The sequence below is a fragment of the Pezoporus wallicus genome, unplaced genomic scaffold (assembly GCF_028554395.1).
Source record: "Pezoporus wallicus isolate ANWC-B61680 ecotype Strahan unplaced genomic scaffold, APGP_CSIRO_Pwel_v1 contig_5352, whole genome shotgun sequence".
Classification (NCBI taxonomy): Eukaryota; Metazoa; Chordata; class Aves; order Psittaciformes; family Psittacidae; genus Pezoporus; species Pezoporus wallicus.
This window is the reverse complement of record NW_026639660.1, coordinates 108,366-125,259: the sequence shown is the minus strand read 5'-3', so window position 1 is coordinate 125,259 and position 16,894 is coordinate 108,366. Positions and strand designations below refer to the sequence as shown.

The 16,894-nt window shown below is 37.5% G+C and overlaps 1 protein-coding gene across 5 annotated transcripts in view; it reads right to left on the bottom strand.

The window, feature by feature from the left end:
* PRKD3 (protein kinase D3) overlaps positions 1-16,894 on the bottom strand; it is a 37,982-nt gene that overhangs the window by 5,043 nt on the left and 16,045 nt on the right. For 4 of the 5 annotated variants that reach the window (XM_057415309.1, XM_057415310.1, XM_057415308.1 and 1 more), the window contains 9 exons: positions 15,441-15,630; positions 12,766-12,843; positions 11,187-11,370; positions 9,502-9,625; positions 6,946-7,023; positions 5,111-5,387; positions 2,047-2,099; positions 1,150-1,222; positions 223-329 (listed from right to left, as the gene is read on the bottom strand). In XM_057415309.1, coding sequence (XP_057271292.1) covers positions 223-329; positions 1,150-1,222; positions 2,047-2,099; positions 5,111-5,387; positions 6,946-7,023; positions 9,502-9,625; positions 11,187-11,370; positions 12,766-12,843; positions 15,441-15,630 — 1,164 coding nt within the window. The remainder of the gene's footprint in view (positions 1-222; positions 330-1,149; positions 1,223-2,046; positions 2,100-5,110; positions 5,388-6,945; positions 7,024-9,501; positions 9,626-11,186; positions 11,371-12,765; positions 12,844-15,440; positions 15,631-16,894) is intronic. The other variant, XM_057415311.1, reaches the window with a different exon arrangement.

Genomic DNA, 16,894 nt, shown 5'->3' with positions numbered 1-16,894 from the left:
TCCCTCAGTGGATCCCCTATAGGGGATAGATACCACCCCCAAGTTATCAACTGTACCAAATACTCAGGAATTCCTGCTCTTCTAAGATTCCCTCTTATAAAAAGACTCAGAAATCACATATGCAGATTAAACAAATCAATTCAGAGCACATACACACATTACAAAATATTGTAAATGGCTTATCTGAGAGAACTCCAATGTGATCCAAAACCACTTTTGTACCTGGAGAATGGCTACTTCATTACGAAGCTGACTTTCCTGTTTAGTTGGAAACCTCATCTTGTCAATGATTTTGATAGCCACATCTCTTCCAGTCTTCCTATGTTTTCCTAAACAGAAAACCAATGTCAGCCATCAAAAGGTTACCATTTTTAAACCATCAGTTAGCACTTTTTTTTTCTTTCTTTCCAGATTTATGATCTGTGGTTTTCTCCACACTTGAAATTTGACACATGGGACCAAAAAATACAGGAAGAAAAAAAAATGTGCTGATTCATGTCTAGCATTTATTCTTTTTGTGACTACTCTAAATAAGCTATACATTGCAACAGAATTTTTTAATAACTGAAAGTGATAAAACTACATTTTAAACCCAAGTTAAGGTAAAGAATTTCTCCCTCTACTTTCTCCTGCTGACAGAAATTTGAAGCTAAACTGTTTGCATAAAATATGTCTATAATACTTGCATAAACAGCCAAACCACAAATTAAAATATGTATTTTTCTAATTGCTTGTGGCCTCATTTCTCAGATGTCATTAAAAACCATGTATAATTGACAGCCTCCTTAAATGGATGACTTCTAATACTGTGTAATACAGACAACAGTTAGAATTTGCAATTAAAAACAAACAAGCAAAACCACAAAGGCTAAATGCAGAATACAGACTGCTCTGTATTTAACTGTGGTCAAAATGCAATGCATATGCCGAAATGATTTTTATGCCAATGCAAAACTCTAAATGCAAAAAAATGAATTGTAAGAAACACTACATAAAAACTGCACAGAGACAAGGTAACATGATCCAAACAAAACTTCTAACATGATAAACTTCACCTGGACAATCTAGGTACAGCTAGAAATAAGAAAAGAGAAATTTTAATAGACATTCTAGCTCAGTAAATGCTTAATGGAATCAAATGTACTTTACCTCCATATACAATACCAAACTGACCAGATCCCAGCACTTCATCAGCAAATATTTGATACACAGAGCTGATATCCTAATGCATGAAAAAGAGAAATCACAAATACCAGGAGTAGTCAAAATGTTCACAAGCTTATTAGTACATATATAGCATACAAGTACAGGTTAAGCTGTATTTACATTTGACATTAATCAAGCTCTGTAAAGGGTGCCACCATTCCCCTTAACGGAGTGGAAAAACACAACAAACTTTTCCTGAAGAGGATCCACTTAGCGGCACTGTTAAGTGGGGACAGTCAAATATCAGTTGTGCCAGGTAAGTAGATTACTTCCATATTTAATACAGACTTCGTTAGCTAGAATACCCTGGTGTTGATTTCTCATCTGGACGCTGTTACTACTAAGTACTTCGTAATACCCAGGTATTAACAAAGGTGATCCAGGCTAGAGCACTTCTCCTATGAAGACAGACTGAGAGAGCTGGCCTTGCTCAGCCTGGAGAAGAGAAACCTCAGGGGAGACCTTACAGCAGCTTTCTGTACCTAAAGGGGCCTACAAGAAATCTAGAGCGGGACTTTTTACAACAGCATGTAGGACAGGACAAGAGGTAGTGGCATTAAGCTGAGAGAGGGTAGATTTAGATTCAATACTATAAGAAAATTCTTTAGTATGAGGATGGTGATACACTGAAACACGTTGTCCAGAGAAGTTGTGTCTGCCCCATCCCTGGCAGTGTTCAAGGCCAGGCTGGATGGGGCTTTGAGCAACCTGCTCTAGTGGAAGGTGTCCCTGCCCATGGCAGAGGGGTTGCAACCAGATGATCTTTGAGGCCCCTTCCAACCCAAACCATTCTGTGATTCTACGAAATAAACACCATTATTATACAATGCACATACTCACCACATTCTCTTGGACCTGGCAATTTGAAACAGAGATGCTTAAAGATAACTCTTCTGCAATAAAGAAGACACAACTGAGTAAGTAAGTAGGAAGGGCAGAGGCTTTTTTTAGTAAAAAGGGGGGGGGGAAAAACCCCAAACTAAAACCAAACCAAAAATCCCCAACCATTTACTGACTTCTAAACCAGTCATGATGAAACAATTTTTATTGATGTTCTGCAGAAACATCATATCCTGGATCATGGATTTCATGGATTGATTAGATAAATAACCCTAGGAGTTCTGCTGGAATTATTTGACTATTTTTTGTCATACCACTGATAATAGAAAGAGTAGAATGAGTGTGTACACAACAGAGAGCTGATGATCCAAAAGCAACAGTAATGTGGCAATTGTATCGGAGTTCATTAAACTACTAAGAATTTCCAATAGTAATATAGAAAAATACAGGAAAGCAGACCAGGCAGATACCTTATAGTCAAATGAACACATGGTTATTAATTTCCTTTGGCATCAGAAGATGCAGAATTAATGCATGAGAAAAGGAAACAAATCAAGCAAGGCAAGAAGGCCTGATAATTAAAAAAGCAGTAAAACCCATAATATAAACAATCTTTGTTTCATGGATAAACTATAGAAGCATACGAGTCTTTGGAATATAAGAGCACATCTCAGAAGTGTAATTTGCAAGTAAAAGCATGAGATAAAGAATTTTTCAGCCTTCAGCAAATTTTGACAAGAAATTTTCATTACAGGAATGACATTAAGATGCACAGACAAGAAGAGATATGTCAAGGCAGGCAGAAAACACCTCTTTCCTTTCACTTCCAAATGCACCTACAAGGTGGAAAGAAGATATACTACATATTTACTAGCCCTTTGAAAAAGTTTTCATTAGCCTTATGAAGAACCATGAGATTTAATAACCACAATTTCAGAGAACAAAGAAAATGTCTGTATCTGACTTTTGCCACCTGTGCTTTACCTCAGAGAATGAATTTAGAGCCTCAAGATAGGAATAAATATGAGTTCTTAAAGACACCCTTCATAGCTGAAATATGAACTGGAATTACAGACTTGCATATGTCTACTGATTATTGACTATAGCCAAGTCTGCATGGGAGTAACAGTACAGAACACAAGCAAAACCAAGAAAGGTGGTAGACAAAAAAGTTACTAAGGTCAACACAAACAGTTTTTTGAAAATGTTTGAAGAGAACACACTGAACCCTTCTCCACAGATGGCTACAGCATACAAAATATCTGGTAGGTAGAGTCTGAGTTACTACTTTCAAATAAATCGTCTGCAATGCTAAGAGCAATGGCTGAAAAACAGACACTTCTGAAGACCTCAGTAACGCCAGATTCAATACATAATCTATACCAAGTAACATCTTACTAATCTTCTCTCATTTCAGCTCAGAAACATCCCACCTCAACCCCCAAGCACAAGGTCAGAAAGGACTCCTTCCCTTGGGTCAGACTGGAAGAGCATCCTCCTTTCTAGCCACTTTCTGGACAGACTGTGGTATAAAGTGATAAGCTAGTGTTTTGTGGACATTTCAACACTATAAATTCCCTGATGCTGCTGCAAGCATTTCAAGCAGTAGCAATACCTCCCTCCTCTTTCGGTCTTGTCATTCAGAAGACCGTATTACAGGCTTCTGCGGCTTTGGATTTTTTTAACTAGAAGTCTAGTTTTCTCAGACTCTTGGAAACTTTTGATGCCTTGTAATGTGTACAAAGAAGAGGGATGAAGGGGTATTTTGTGGGCTTTTTAGAGTTTAAAAACCAACCTGAGTTGTATAAGGATATGTGAATGCCACTCCACAACTCATGGTGGTTACTTCTACTCCTAGAATCCTAAACGCTTCTAAATACTTCAAAATACTCCATTCACCATACCTACCCTTGCAGCTCTATTTCCTACAACTGCCAAGTTTTAATATAAAAATGTTATTATTTACATCTGAAAAAATACCAATTTGGGAAAAGCAACTTTGCAAGTCTCAGCAACAATAAGCCTCCAGTTCTAGAAGACAAAGTGAACTTTGGTGTATATATATTTGGAACTAAGAATTTTATATTGAAAGTAGCATTTTACATACGTATAAGGCCAGTCGTGAGGTACCATCTTACAGGTATGTTTCTTCACTGTAACTGAATACAGATACCAGTACTGGCTTTCATAGCTTACCATTTCAGACCACAGTTGCATCATTTTCAGAAAGTGCCTTTACCTAACACTAGTGGTTACATGTTCTTAACCATTGCTGGTGCAGAGTAGCCAGACATCAGAGACAGAGAAACTAATCTCACAATCTCCCGCAAAAAAAGAACTTCACTAAAAGAAGATTAAGGAGTAGCTGAAAGATAAGAGGAAACTAAAGAATGAAAACATAAATCTCAATACAGAATGTGAATTAATGTCGTCACAAGGAACAAGATGTTTGAAGAGAAAGAACACAAGATACAGTTTAGTGGAGTCTTGATAATGAATCTGATCCTATGTCAGAGAAAGAAATAGAGGGCAGATGCGTAAAAAGAACAGGGCACTTTTTATCTCTACCCACAGCTCAGCAATAGTCCTTTCCAGCACTGGTGGTATTTACATTTTATCACTTACTCCTTTTCTTCTCAGTTACTGACATCTCACAGCTTTAATATACATACAGGATAACATCAAAAAATATCCAAATTTAGTTTTCAGAGTATATGATCTGAATATATTATGCAAGTATATTAAAAATATCTAAACTAAGGTCCCTTTTTACGTCCAGCAACTACATGTGAGATCTTACTGCTCCTACAATAAAGCTCTGCAATACGCACTCATGTTGGTAAATCCGATTCCTAACTATTACTACCTGCTACAACAGATTGAAGGAGTTGCCCACTCTCCACAAACCTGAGGGTCACTTTTTAGAAACCTGTGGGAAATTATGGACACAATTCAGCAGAGGACAGACAGAAATACTTCACTCTAAATGAGACCTTTCCTGAAAGGAATCTTTACTATTAACAGCTTCAGAATATGAATGATAGTGCCTTGTCTGCCTGCTTACTGTGATCTTTTCCTTGTCCTGCAGCAGTGCAAACGCTAGCTTGAGGAGTGACTGGCATCAAAGCCTGACGAATGGCTTTCTCCCAGCCCTGAGCTACGTCAAGTCCAACTCCGGTGGCAGCAAGAACAGGACTGTGATGACTGCTGCCATTGTTTTCGCCAACAAAGTACACCATGGTGTCAGTGATGATCTCAAAACAGTAGGGGTTGCTGCCCTGCACCACGTTTGAAAAATCTCGAGGCTGAGTCACCTGGAGAATTTCTGAAAGTGGAATCTCCTGAAGAAAAATATTAAAGGTTAAAAAAAATGAAAATGCACATACTATTTTTATATACTGGTATTCAAAACTTAAAGTGCTTGCAAAGAAATAAAATACATCAAAATACCAAACACCAAGCATCGTAACTAATGTCATAAACTACGCATGACCATTGCCCACCCACAGCTTTCTGAATTCCTCTCTACAAGCCTAGAGAGACTTCCAGCCCCAGCACAGCAATCTTGATACATGCGTGAGACATCCCACAACCATACACAAATGATGCACAAGTACAGAATGACCATTTTCCCCCTTGTAGTTTATGCAGCTTAGCTAGAGAAGACGACAGGGGAAAAGTGAAACAAGACAACATTAAGAAGATGATGCAGTTATATAAGCTAGTCAATAAGCACTGCTTCACTTATCTGAATCATTTTGGGTAAATAATCTCTTTCATACAGATATTAACAATTTCTGACTCTTCAGCCCTGTCAGTTTAAGATCATAGTATAAGCAGTACTAGAGAACAGATCTGAAGGAAGAAATGGTTGCAAGTTCACACTAGCTGGAGGAGGACATTCCACATACATAGGAAGGTGTACAGGTACATATCACTTGCAAGAGTAGGGAACAGTAGGTGAACACAGGGCTGGCATTAGTGTGATAAGAGACAACAGGCGATTAAGATGAAGAACAAATAAATGTAAGGGCAAAAACCTGAATTATTCTAACAGCAAAGACAAATAACCTGAGATTTAAGCAGTTAAAAAGAGGGGTGCAAACGGGCAAGTCAAAGGACTAGAAGCAGTGACATAACAGAGCAACAAGCAAGGAACATATTTTACCAGCTGTGTTTTGAATGCACAGGGCAATACAAGTTATCAGAGAGGTCTGAGAAGAAGAGACTGCATTGGTCAAGATAGGGATGAAAAGGATCTGGGCAAGTTTAGCTGGGTGTACAGAGAAAAGGCTTGGTCTTATAAAGGAAGAAGCTCAAGATTTGGACCCCCACCTAAAGGTGTAAGACAAGAAAGGGAAAAATCCTGTTTATACATTCAAACACATTTTCTAAATATTCCACCATTGAACACACTGTTATATCAACAATACACTAAAATAATTGCTAAGCTTCATGTATATAATGCCAGGCTGCACACTAAATTTTCCTCCAAATCTTGCTTTCAAGTTTCAGTTGTACTGTTGGAATAATTTAATTTTGAGATCAAATGAAATACATAAGCATGCAAACTTCCAGTCACTACTTCTATATAGAATGCAAAAACCCTAGCTTTCATTAGACTGGCAGCCAAACAGATTCTCTGGTAATCGTAAAGAAGGTTTAATTTGCTAGGTAATTCAGAACAGTACATGTAAAATGTAAAGAGAGACATAAGGAGAGCTGCAAGCAACTTTTCAGAATTGGTTCTGATCCTTCTCACAAAGTTTGGCCAACAATTAACCTGGTCAGTTTTGATTAAAAAAGATGAGGAAATTAAGAAAATACTTATACTGCTCAGAAGTAGATTTTAGATCAGCAAAACACTGTGCAACATAATTATTACTCAGCATTCATTACCTTGTAATATTTTGTGCCTGATTCATTCTGAAACAGCGTGAGGCATTTGCTGTCCAGTCTCCAGTAATGTCTTTTTCTCTACAAAACACACAGTACAATAATGTAAGAAATAAATTGGTATGGCTTTGATTACCTGATTATTTAAATAAGAAATGCTTAAAATTACTAACATCATCAATTAACATAAATCTACATGACTAGATACACAAAAAAGAAGCTCAAAAGTTATTTCCGCAAACCAGAACAAAGTATCACTTACCTGACAGTAATAGCAGTGTTATATATCACTTAAATATCGCTTATCTAACAGCAGCTATCTCACACAGGAAAAACACTCACCTACATGGGTTTCACTCTAGGTAATATGCTCCCTGAATCTGAAGCATTTTAATTTAGTAACAATTGTTGGGAGTCATGCTTCCTCCCTCTGAGCCCTCACACCAACATCATAAGGGTTCAAAGGACTGAACAAGCCTAACAAGTCCTTAATTCTTTTGTCAACACAGAGTTCAAGAATGTCAAGAGCCCACAAGCAAGACAGACTGTGAGATTCAAGTGGACAAAGTATTGGGGGGGGGGGGAGAAAAATAAAACTCAAGACAGACTGAACAGCCATCTTCTGAAAGTCTCCACCAATAAGAAACATCTGCATCAAAATGAGATACAGATTGCACATAACTGTCTTGTAATTTTAAGCAGAAGAAGCAAGCTTTTAGTATGTATGACTGTATGAGTCTAACTTACTTTGCTTGCCCCATGCTCACTTATTAAACCCATTTTTATGTTTCCGTGACAAAAACCCAAGACCCTCATTCTGGCTTAGGATGCAAAAGTTTAAAACATAATACAGCAGAGCTTTAACACCTTCAATCATGGGGAAGCTAGGTCTACCTGTAGCAGCCACACAAAGAAAGCTACGTCATGAATGGATTTAACTAAATGGAATTCCCAGCCAGCACTGAATGGAAGATGGGTAAAGATGTAAGGATGAACCGGTCTCTTGGACATATATACTCTTTATAAAATCATGAATCAGGAAAGACTTTAGAGGAGGGAAAAAAATCAAGGAACACGTTGTAACTCCCTCGGTGATTCAAAATCTGCCTATGGGCAGAAAGGATGGGCTCAGGGTGAGGAAAACAATATGGATGATAATACAGAAACTTCTCATTATAAAGGGTGGAATATCTTGTTACCCAGGATGAGCAAGAATACAGATACTGCTGTTAAAATGAACCTTTCTGGAACTGACAGAAAGCCCAACCTGTTCAGGTACAGAAAACAGTCTGACATTGCTGAGAACAGAGGGGTCAAGGGAAATAGCTGATATCGTAATGCCTAACACAGAAGTCTCTTCCCATTAGGGAGCTCTATGAAATCTTGCTTAGCTGACAATACCTTGCTTTGGGGCAGAATACTTCACTTTATTTGCATGGCCTTCTCGGTAGATGTCATCTAGGTAGCAGCCAGGCTGACAGCAGAATAAAAACAAACTAAGCTAAGGTGTACAATCTGACCACTGTTCCATGAAGAGGTTTAAAAACATTCATGGAAGAAAGTACTGGCTGTACTGAAAGATTAAACCAGAGAGGAGTACCACGCCTGCCATGAATACTTCAGAACTATGTGTCTTCGCCTGCTACCTGGCCTTAGTTTTTCCATAGCTAGCCGATTACTGTGTCTGTTAAGTAGCCTTAGCTGGAATGTCATCTGAAATACACTAGATACTTATTTTTGTTTGTGATAAATACATCCAGGTATTACAAAACTGTATTTCAAAGATATTTTTTAAGGCAGTTTCTGACAGACGACAGTGGTCTGTTTAGTTGATAATCACAAAAAACAAAAATACTACAGTAGCCTCAGCTGACTAGTGTCACTCATCAGCTTGACTTTAGGATAACTTAAATTAACTTTTCTTCTATAAATTCTTGTAGTCCCCTTCAATTGGACTCCTGTGTAAACACAAAGAATGCAAAAGTATTTATGCTGCCTTTCATGAAGTCTCAGTATAACACACTGCTGCATGAGATCTGGAAGTGTCTTGACTTCATCCTTTTCATTCATCTACTAAAAGATGAGAGGATCCATTCTCTCCTATCAGACAACTCTAAGGAACCCAGTTATTCTTCCTTATTTTCCTTCCCAATACATAAACCCAAGGAGCTTGCCTAAGAAGGTTCAATTAAGAGATGATTACTCGTAGCACTGGAAACAAACAATGTAGTCTCTTTGGAGGATGCCTGAATAGCTAAGGACAGAGTCAAGCCACAATTCTTTATACCAGTAACATCAAGAGGAGTAGTGAGTTTCTGGAGAGTAGGGTGTGTTCAATAGTGCTTACTTTTAGATACAGCAAATTGATGGGAGAATGAAGGGCCCTCATATCTACACATAAATATTTACAGACACCTAGATCATTAGAATATTAGTGTCAATAGTTAATAGTTCTTTCAAATGATACTGTAAACCAAAATATCTAATTAAGATAAGTAAAATACACTGGTTTAAAAAAAATAATCTAACTTAATTTAGGAAGAAATTAAAGCCACTGACCAGATTGTCTCTACTAGTATAGTGGACCATCCACCCTTCCTTCACCATTGTACTGCTCTTCCTCTTTGTGTGCTTGATCGACTGTACAACTCTCATGAGTGGAATATTATTGCTCGTTGAAGGACTAAAAAAAAGATAGAACAGTTAACATTTAACAAACGAATTACAACAGTACTGCAATTATACTAGTACTACACATTTAGACCATTATTTTCAGGAACAGGCACCTTTTCTTCCCATACAAATTTTATTCATAGCTGAAACTGGTAAGGTATCAGAGTTCCCACTATCTCTCCTAGCACAAGTGTTGCAGTACATAAATTATCTACAGAACATGGAAGAAACACACTGGAATGAGGACACCTACGGAAACCATCTCTCAAAACAATTAGTTGAGACTGCTAGTCTAAAACCAGCATAAAAATATAGTGAACATCAGCATCACTATTATTTTCTCTTTTCTAAGCTGACTGCTACTTCTTAATATTTTTATTACACTAATGAATGTCCCTAAGCATACCTTCTAGTTATGAAAATATTAACAGGGGTGTGTTAATTCAAATCACAGCTGCACTAGAAAATTCTATCACTGCTCAGGGATGGTAACTGTTCTGCAGACAAGAATTGACAATCTTCAATATTCTGACAGACACTACTTAAACATACATTTTTTAAAAGCACTGAAGATGGAGTCAACCACTAAGTTACCTGCTTTACACCAGAGCTCCTACATGTGGCACTAACAGAAACATTTGTAAATGAAATCTCAGATTCAAAACAAAAAACGTAAGGATGCTTTAACACAGCATTCTGTGTAATTCTAGTATACAGAATATATACTATATAGTGTAATTCTACAATGTAACTGTAGATGCCACAGGATGCTCTACTTGCTAAAAAATTTAACTGCTTCAAATCCAATTAGAAATAAATGGAAAAATCCTACCCAGAGGTGGAACGCAAAAAAGCTGCTACTTCCAACGCAGGAAGTCCTTGACCTATAAATCACTTAAAGTTGGGAAGGTATCACTATATGTTCTTCCTCACATATTTGAATGTTAAGTCCAGAGGTACCGTGACCTTTAGTTTGCATCTAATAGAACTGTTCTTATGTTAAGAATAACATAAGAAAAATCAGGATGACGCTATTCAGAATACAGAAAGTAAAAAGAGCAAACCTGATTAAAGGAGCTACGGAACAGCGATTAAAGGAACTACATAACACCTTCAGATAGAAGACTTCAGAAAAAACACATTCAAGATAAAGCAAACTTCTGCCTAAACTAATACAGATTATGATGTGAATATCTAAAAGTATCTCAAGTAATTCCTTCTAAATCAGCAGATGTATAACAGTAACTAAATTAGGATGAAGTCACAAAGATCTAAGTAATGTCAGCCATGTTAAACTGTAAGTTTTACCATGTTTTGATAACATTGTTTTACCTCTTTGGTAACAGCCATTTCACAGCACCTTTTCAATTAAAAGAGATTATATTATGGTAATTTTTATGTTTCAATTTTCTTGAGACAGAATAACTTTCTGAAATGTTTAAGTATTAAAAAAAAAAAAGAAAGAAAAGAAAAAAACACTTTAAGCAATGCAAGTTGGCTGATCAAAAATGTTTTACTCACATTATTGAGGAAAGTACATCCAGAGCAAAGAAATCCACCTTATGACTTACCTGATGGTTTTGACAGCTTCTTCATCTTTGTCTGCATCAAGGTCAGATGGATCCATAAAGAAGATCTTGTCCTCTGGTGGAGAGGGCTCCTCAGCATCATCTAGACCTCGACTACCATCACTGTTCAATTCACTGCTATCAACTTCCATTGGCATGTCCAAGTCCTGCCCTGGGCTAGCAGGTTCTGGAAACAACACAGAATTCAGATATTCTTTCAAGTATACAGTTTAAAAAAAACCCAAACCACCATACCCAAATACAACTCCACCACACGCCACCCCCGATTTCTTCCTCAGTGTCTTCAGTTCATATTTATGCAAGTAAACATAAAAGTAAAATCAGAATATAAAAAATCCTCTAGTTCTCACTACATGAGGGAAGTGCAAAATAGGCTACTGAACATTATCAATTTGGTTTTGCTAAATGCCAAGGTAATAGAGACGCAACTAAAACAAGAAACATATTGAAAGAAACAGAGTAAAAAGCTTAAGGTCTAAACTCACTAAGTAATTCTGTTCCACAAGTAATCAGTACAAAGTAACCTTTCACTGGCTAGCGATGACCCAGAGGATTACTCCTGTGAGAATGAAATTCTCCATCAACAGAAACCCAACTCTGTTCTTGCTTTTGTAGCCCATAATAGCAAAAGCAAGAGAGAAAAGAGGGGTTGTGGTATTACAGAAAAAAGAGAAAAGCAGAACAGATCTTATTCACATCTGACTTTCTGCTGGCAGAAGTTTAATGTTTCTAAAAGCTTTATGACTTGCACTGTGTAAAATTACGAATTAAGACATACCATTTAGAAATACCTTAATCTATAGCCCTTTTTAGCCTTTATTATTATTATTATTATTATTATTTAGGCCTGAAGAGAGCTCAATTGAAGGGTGGGAGAAAGAACAATCAATAAATAAATAAATAAGTAAAAAGACTCCTTATGTCCACAGAAGAATTATATGAAATCATAGTTCCCAAACTACGTGCCTTAGCACCATCACAAGGGTGCTGAAAGTAGGCTGAAGCAACAACATGCTGGCCAACAACCAAAAACCTAGGCAAGAGCCTTGGGGCTGGAAAATGGAGGCACGAATGGATGGAACATGCTGTGCAATGGCAACAGACCCACGGTTTTTTCCTTTCTCCTTTACCTCAGAAACTGCTGGGCTAACTCTGGCCACTAAAGATCATTGATGTGGGAAAGTCATAAAAAACGGTACTAGTCTTCAGGTAATAACATTTACAAATACATTTCATGGTGAACAATGAGCAGACTAATCACAACAGATGATTATTTTTTCAATGCTGAGAAAGCTTCTTGTTTATTTCTTTGAGCAACCTCAGGCAAAGCACACTGCGCTTGCCAAGGCTGATGAAATAAAACTGAAGTCACCAGAGTATAAGTTTTACAACTGTTTTTTAACTGTTTTTAATAAAACCAGATCAGTTATCTCAGGTGAAGAAACTGGGAAGATAAAGCAAAAATATGTAAAATATTCAAAGATGAGAAAGCCAAAAGGTAATGCATCTTGTTAGACCTCCAAAGATCTGTCAGTATTTGAAACCATGTTTCTCATCTTACCTCCGTTAAAAATCACCTCTCCAAGACAGTCTTTAGGCACTTTAGATGCACAGCGTTTGTGACAGTTGAATCTGCAATCTAAAATAGAAGATAAATAAGATTATGATACCAGAACCTCACTCCTACTCAGCCACTAACATTCTAACATTCACTACTTCCATTACAAACTTCAGCTCAGTTTTACACGTTTGTATGTAACTGAAGACAGCACCAATGAGGTCACCTCTAGAAGGAAATTAACATTCTTGTCCTGATGTCATATGTTGATTTGCCCCACCACTATTCATTGCGTCAGCACTTCCCCTTCCAGTACACAAGTTTTCTACTTTTCCAGCTTTCTCTGTGGATATTTTTGCCATTATGATGTAATTTTTCCCATCCTCTCATTTGTTCCACATCCTTTTTTCCACTGCTGTGATTCAAATGTCTCATCTCTACCATGTTTCCTCACCTGCCACCTTAGACTTTCAGCTATCAGAGCCTCTAGGATCACACACCTGCATCACAGAGCAAATATGCTGTGCAGTAAATCCCCTATCATTCAGACAGGCTGAACACTGAAGCTCCATTTCTGCCTGCTGACATAAAGACAGACAGAATAATGTTGTGCCCAGATCTGGCCTGATGAGAAGATGGAATTTAACCTGGATGTGTGCCATTTCTGCATCTGAGGCATCAGATGCAGCCTACTTAACAAAGTCCAGCATATAACATTAGGCATATTTAACAAGAATTTCCTCTATTAGCAGTATCACCATAACTTTCAACTCAGTATCAGCATCATCAATCTCAAAACTCCCTACTGTCCCCACAACTGTTTTCAATCTGACAGTTTAGCCCCTTTCTGCTATCCAAGGAAAGTTCACTGTGCTTTCCTTTTCAGCCCAGACAAGAAAAATATCAGTATCTCCCCAGACTAAGAGCAAGTCAATCCTAACAAATTAAACTACACCTAAAAATATTCTTGGGATTGCAAGTAGTCTAGTAAACAGTTAGAAACATTCCCAGACTTTTGGTCCACATACTAGCATATAGTCCATAACTAGTATGCTAGTCCATAACTAGCATACTTTTGGTCCACAGCATTAGCACAGTCCCAAACAGTTCCCAGGTCTAGTTCTGATTTATATCGGAGCACTCCATGAAATTGTTCCAACAGGCAGTCTGCATACAACCACCCAGGCTGGAATACAAAGAGAACTTGCTCATGAGCATGGGTCATTTTGTCCCAGTTGACCTCGGTGTCCAGGTCCAGGAATGGTGCTGAGCCCATTTTAATTTATTACCACAAATACAGCTTTAGCATCCCAGAAAGTCCAAGCAGATGCTTGGATGAATTCAAGAAATCCAGGGCTGTTACAGGTACTCAGGAACACGGTACTTATGAAAGACCCATGACGCTGCAGATTTGTGAATGTGCACAAAAAAGTCGGTGTGAAACCTTAAGAACCTGCAGGAGAAAGTGGTATGAAAATATTTTCATTGTTTAATATCTATCCCTGATATAGTAAAAATACATATAGGATCATACCACACAGACCAAGGCCTATTAGTATTTCTGTCCTCTGTGTATATATAACATTTCTCTCAGCTTGTTTTCCATACATAAATGTTAATTTTACCCAACATCATTCACTTCCTTGAAATTGATGTGGTAGCCCCATTTGTTTGGCTGCATATACAGTCACTGCATATGGTCAGTAGCATCTATGTGTTAACTATGTTCTAAAACTGCAAAACACCTTTTTCAGGCTTCATTATTTATGTATTGCATATATCCAAGAGACACAGTGACAGGAAAAAAAAAAAAAAAAAAAAAATCAAAACAGTTCAGGATGCTGCCTTCAAACAGACGACAAAGACTGCAAATTAATAAAACCAGAAATGAAAGATAAAACTACTTCTTTACTTGAGACAGCAGTATTTTTAGTAAAAAGAAAATTAACACAGCTGTAAGCTTACAATTTTTGCTCTCCTTTACTTAAGGAAACTGAAAATGCATTCAGTTATCTCTTTTAAAATGTTGCCTTTTGGTACTCACATGTGACTAATTCACATGAGAGAAATGGAAAGTCCTTTCCATACTGTTTATGATTCATGACTACAGTCTTCTTTCCTAAACCAAAGCTGACAGATTTGCACTACCCAGCAATAAACAGCTGGAAAATGTCACAATGTCATACTTATGCCCTGGGAACTGCATGGAAGTCTGAGAACTGAAGTCATGTATCTTAACAAATAAACCCCATGCAGCTGATGAAGCCTAAGCTAGCTCAGGAAAGGCACCTGAAAAAAAATTTTGGAAAATTTTTCCAAATGATAATAACCAGTATTCTGTACCAGAATAACATAATGAAAATTTACAAATTCTTTAGTGACGAGTCTGGAAGATATTGAACAAAGGGAGGTATTTCCCATTTTTATTAATTTAGGATTATCCTTTTACAATTAAGGTATTCCCAAACTACTTGTGATTAAATCTTATTTTTCAGAAAAACGTCCAATGCACAGGCTACTGAAATGAGGGCTGCTGTCATCCTCTCAAAAATACACAGTTTTTCCAAAAACTATACTGCCCTATTTCACAGTATGCATCCTTCTGGCAATGAAAACAGAAGCTGGAATCAATTTTAAATACACTGAAACTTGTTGCTGCAGCAGAAAAACAGATTTACCTTTACACTGCATTCCTTGGCGGAAAAGACCCTTGAGCAGCCGTTTGCAATACTGGCATATGGTTGGACGAGTGTAAGAATGAACAGCAAAGGTGTGCGGAACCTTCACTCTGCACAGCACCATCTTCTCCATCCAGATGGGACGGCCACTCCAGGAGGGAATCCTCTTACTAGGTTCTGGGCAGCAGCGCTGGAACAAAGAAGATATACATGATTTGCACCAAAACTGTTCTATTGTCATGACTTTGAAAAGTCATGGCAGTAGGTGAAGTCCCTGGTGTCTGGAAAAAGGCATACATAGCACCCATTTTTAAAAAGAGGGGAAAGGAGGACCCCTGGAACTACTGACCTGTCAGTCTCATCTCTGTGCCTGGGAAGATCGTGGAAAAGAGTCTCCAGGGAGCTATGTTACACATATAGAGGACAGTGGAGTGATTTAAGACAGCCAGCATGGCTTTACCAAGGGCAACTCCTGCCTCACCAACCTAATAGCCTTCTATGATGGAGTCAGTACATGAGTGGACAAGGGAAGAGCTACTGACCTAAAGCATTTTAAGACTGCTGAAAGATGAACCACAAATAGGATAATATATCACTGACCATCCAAGCCAAGTATTCAAAATCAGGTAAGAAAGAGGTGGCAAAGAGGTACTAAACACACATGCAGAAATCATAAATTCTGGGATAGGAGAAAAGGTTACAATTCTATGATCACTGAATAAATCTTACCAGCAGTTACAAAATTCAGAATTCAGTACTTTTCATGACTCAAGACTAGACTTCATAGCCTATAACTAAAAAATACGTTCTTGAACTAGACAATCTATATAATTTATATTTTAAACTGTGGTAAGAATTGTTATACTGTAAAGTATTAGAATTAGGTAAGTAGGAAAGACTAAGTGCCTAAAGCACTGCTTTTACCCCCCCATAAAAACAGCAATGAAACAAATGGATCTAATCACTGCCTGTCCTGTCTTACAATCCAAATATAGTTGCAGTATAATCAATAACCTCTCAGCAATCATCATAACCATTATAACAAAGAACTATTATGGATGATTTTATGCTGTAAGCCCTTCATTCCCTACACCCTCCCTGATAGGGCTTTGGGTTTTTTAGACTAACTCTCTGAAAAGCATAACAGCATATCAGGAACTCACTCTAGTCTCCAAGCATAAAAGCTTACAATTTGTACTGCTTTAGACAAGTAACTATCTTGTACTGATACCATAATTACAGAATGAATCTGTATTACAAAGAAGGCAGGATGTTTTATCATTCCTGAAACTAAATTCCTCAGAGTTCATATAACTACGAGTGACAGACTAATAACAAAATTATACATAAAAGTTATAACTTACTTCCCATTTCATTTCTCACAGTAATAATAGTTATCAGTAAGTGCCACAGGTTAAGACTTAACAGATTTAACAAGCAAACTAAACCAAATC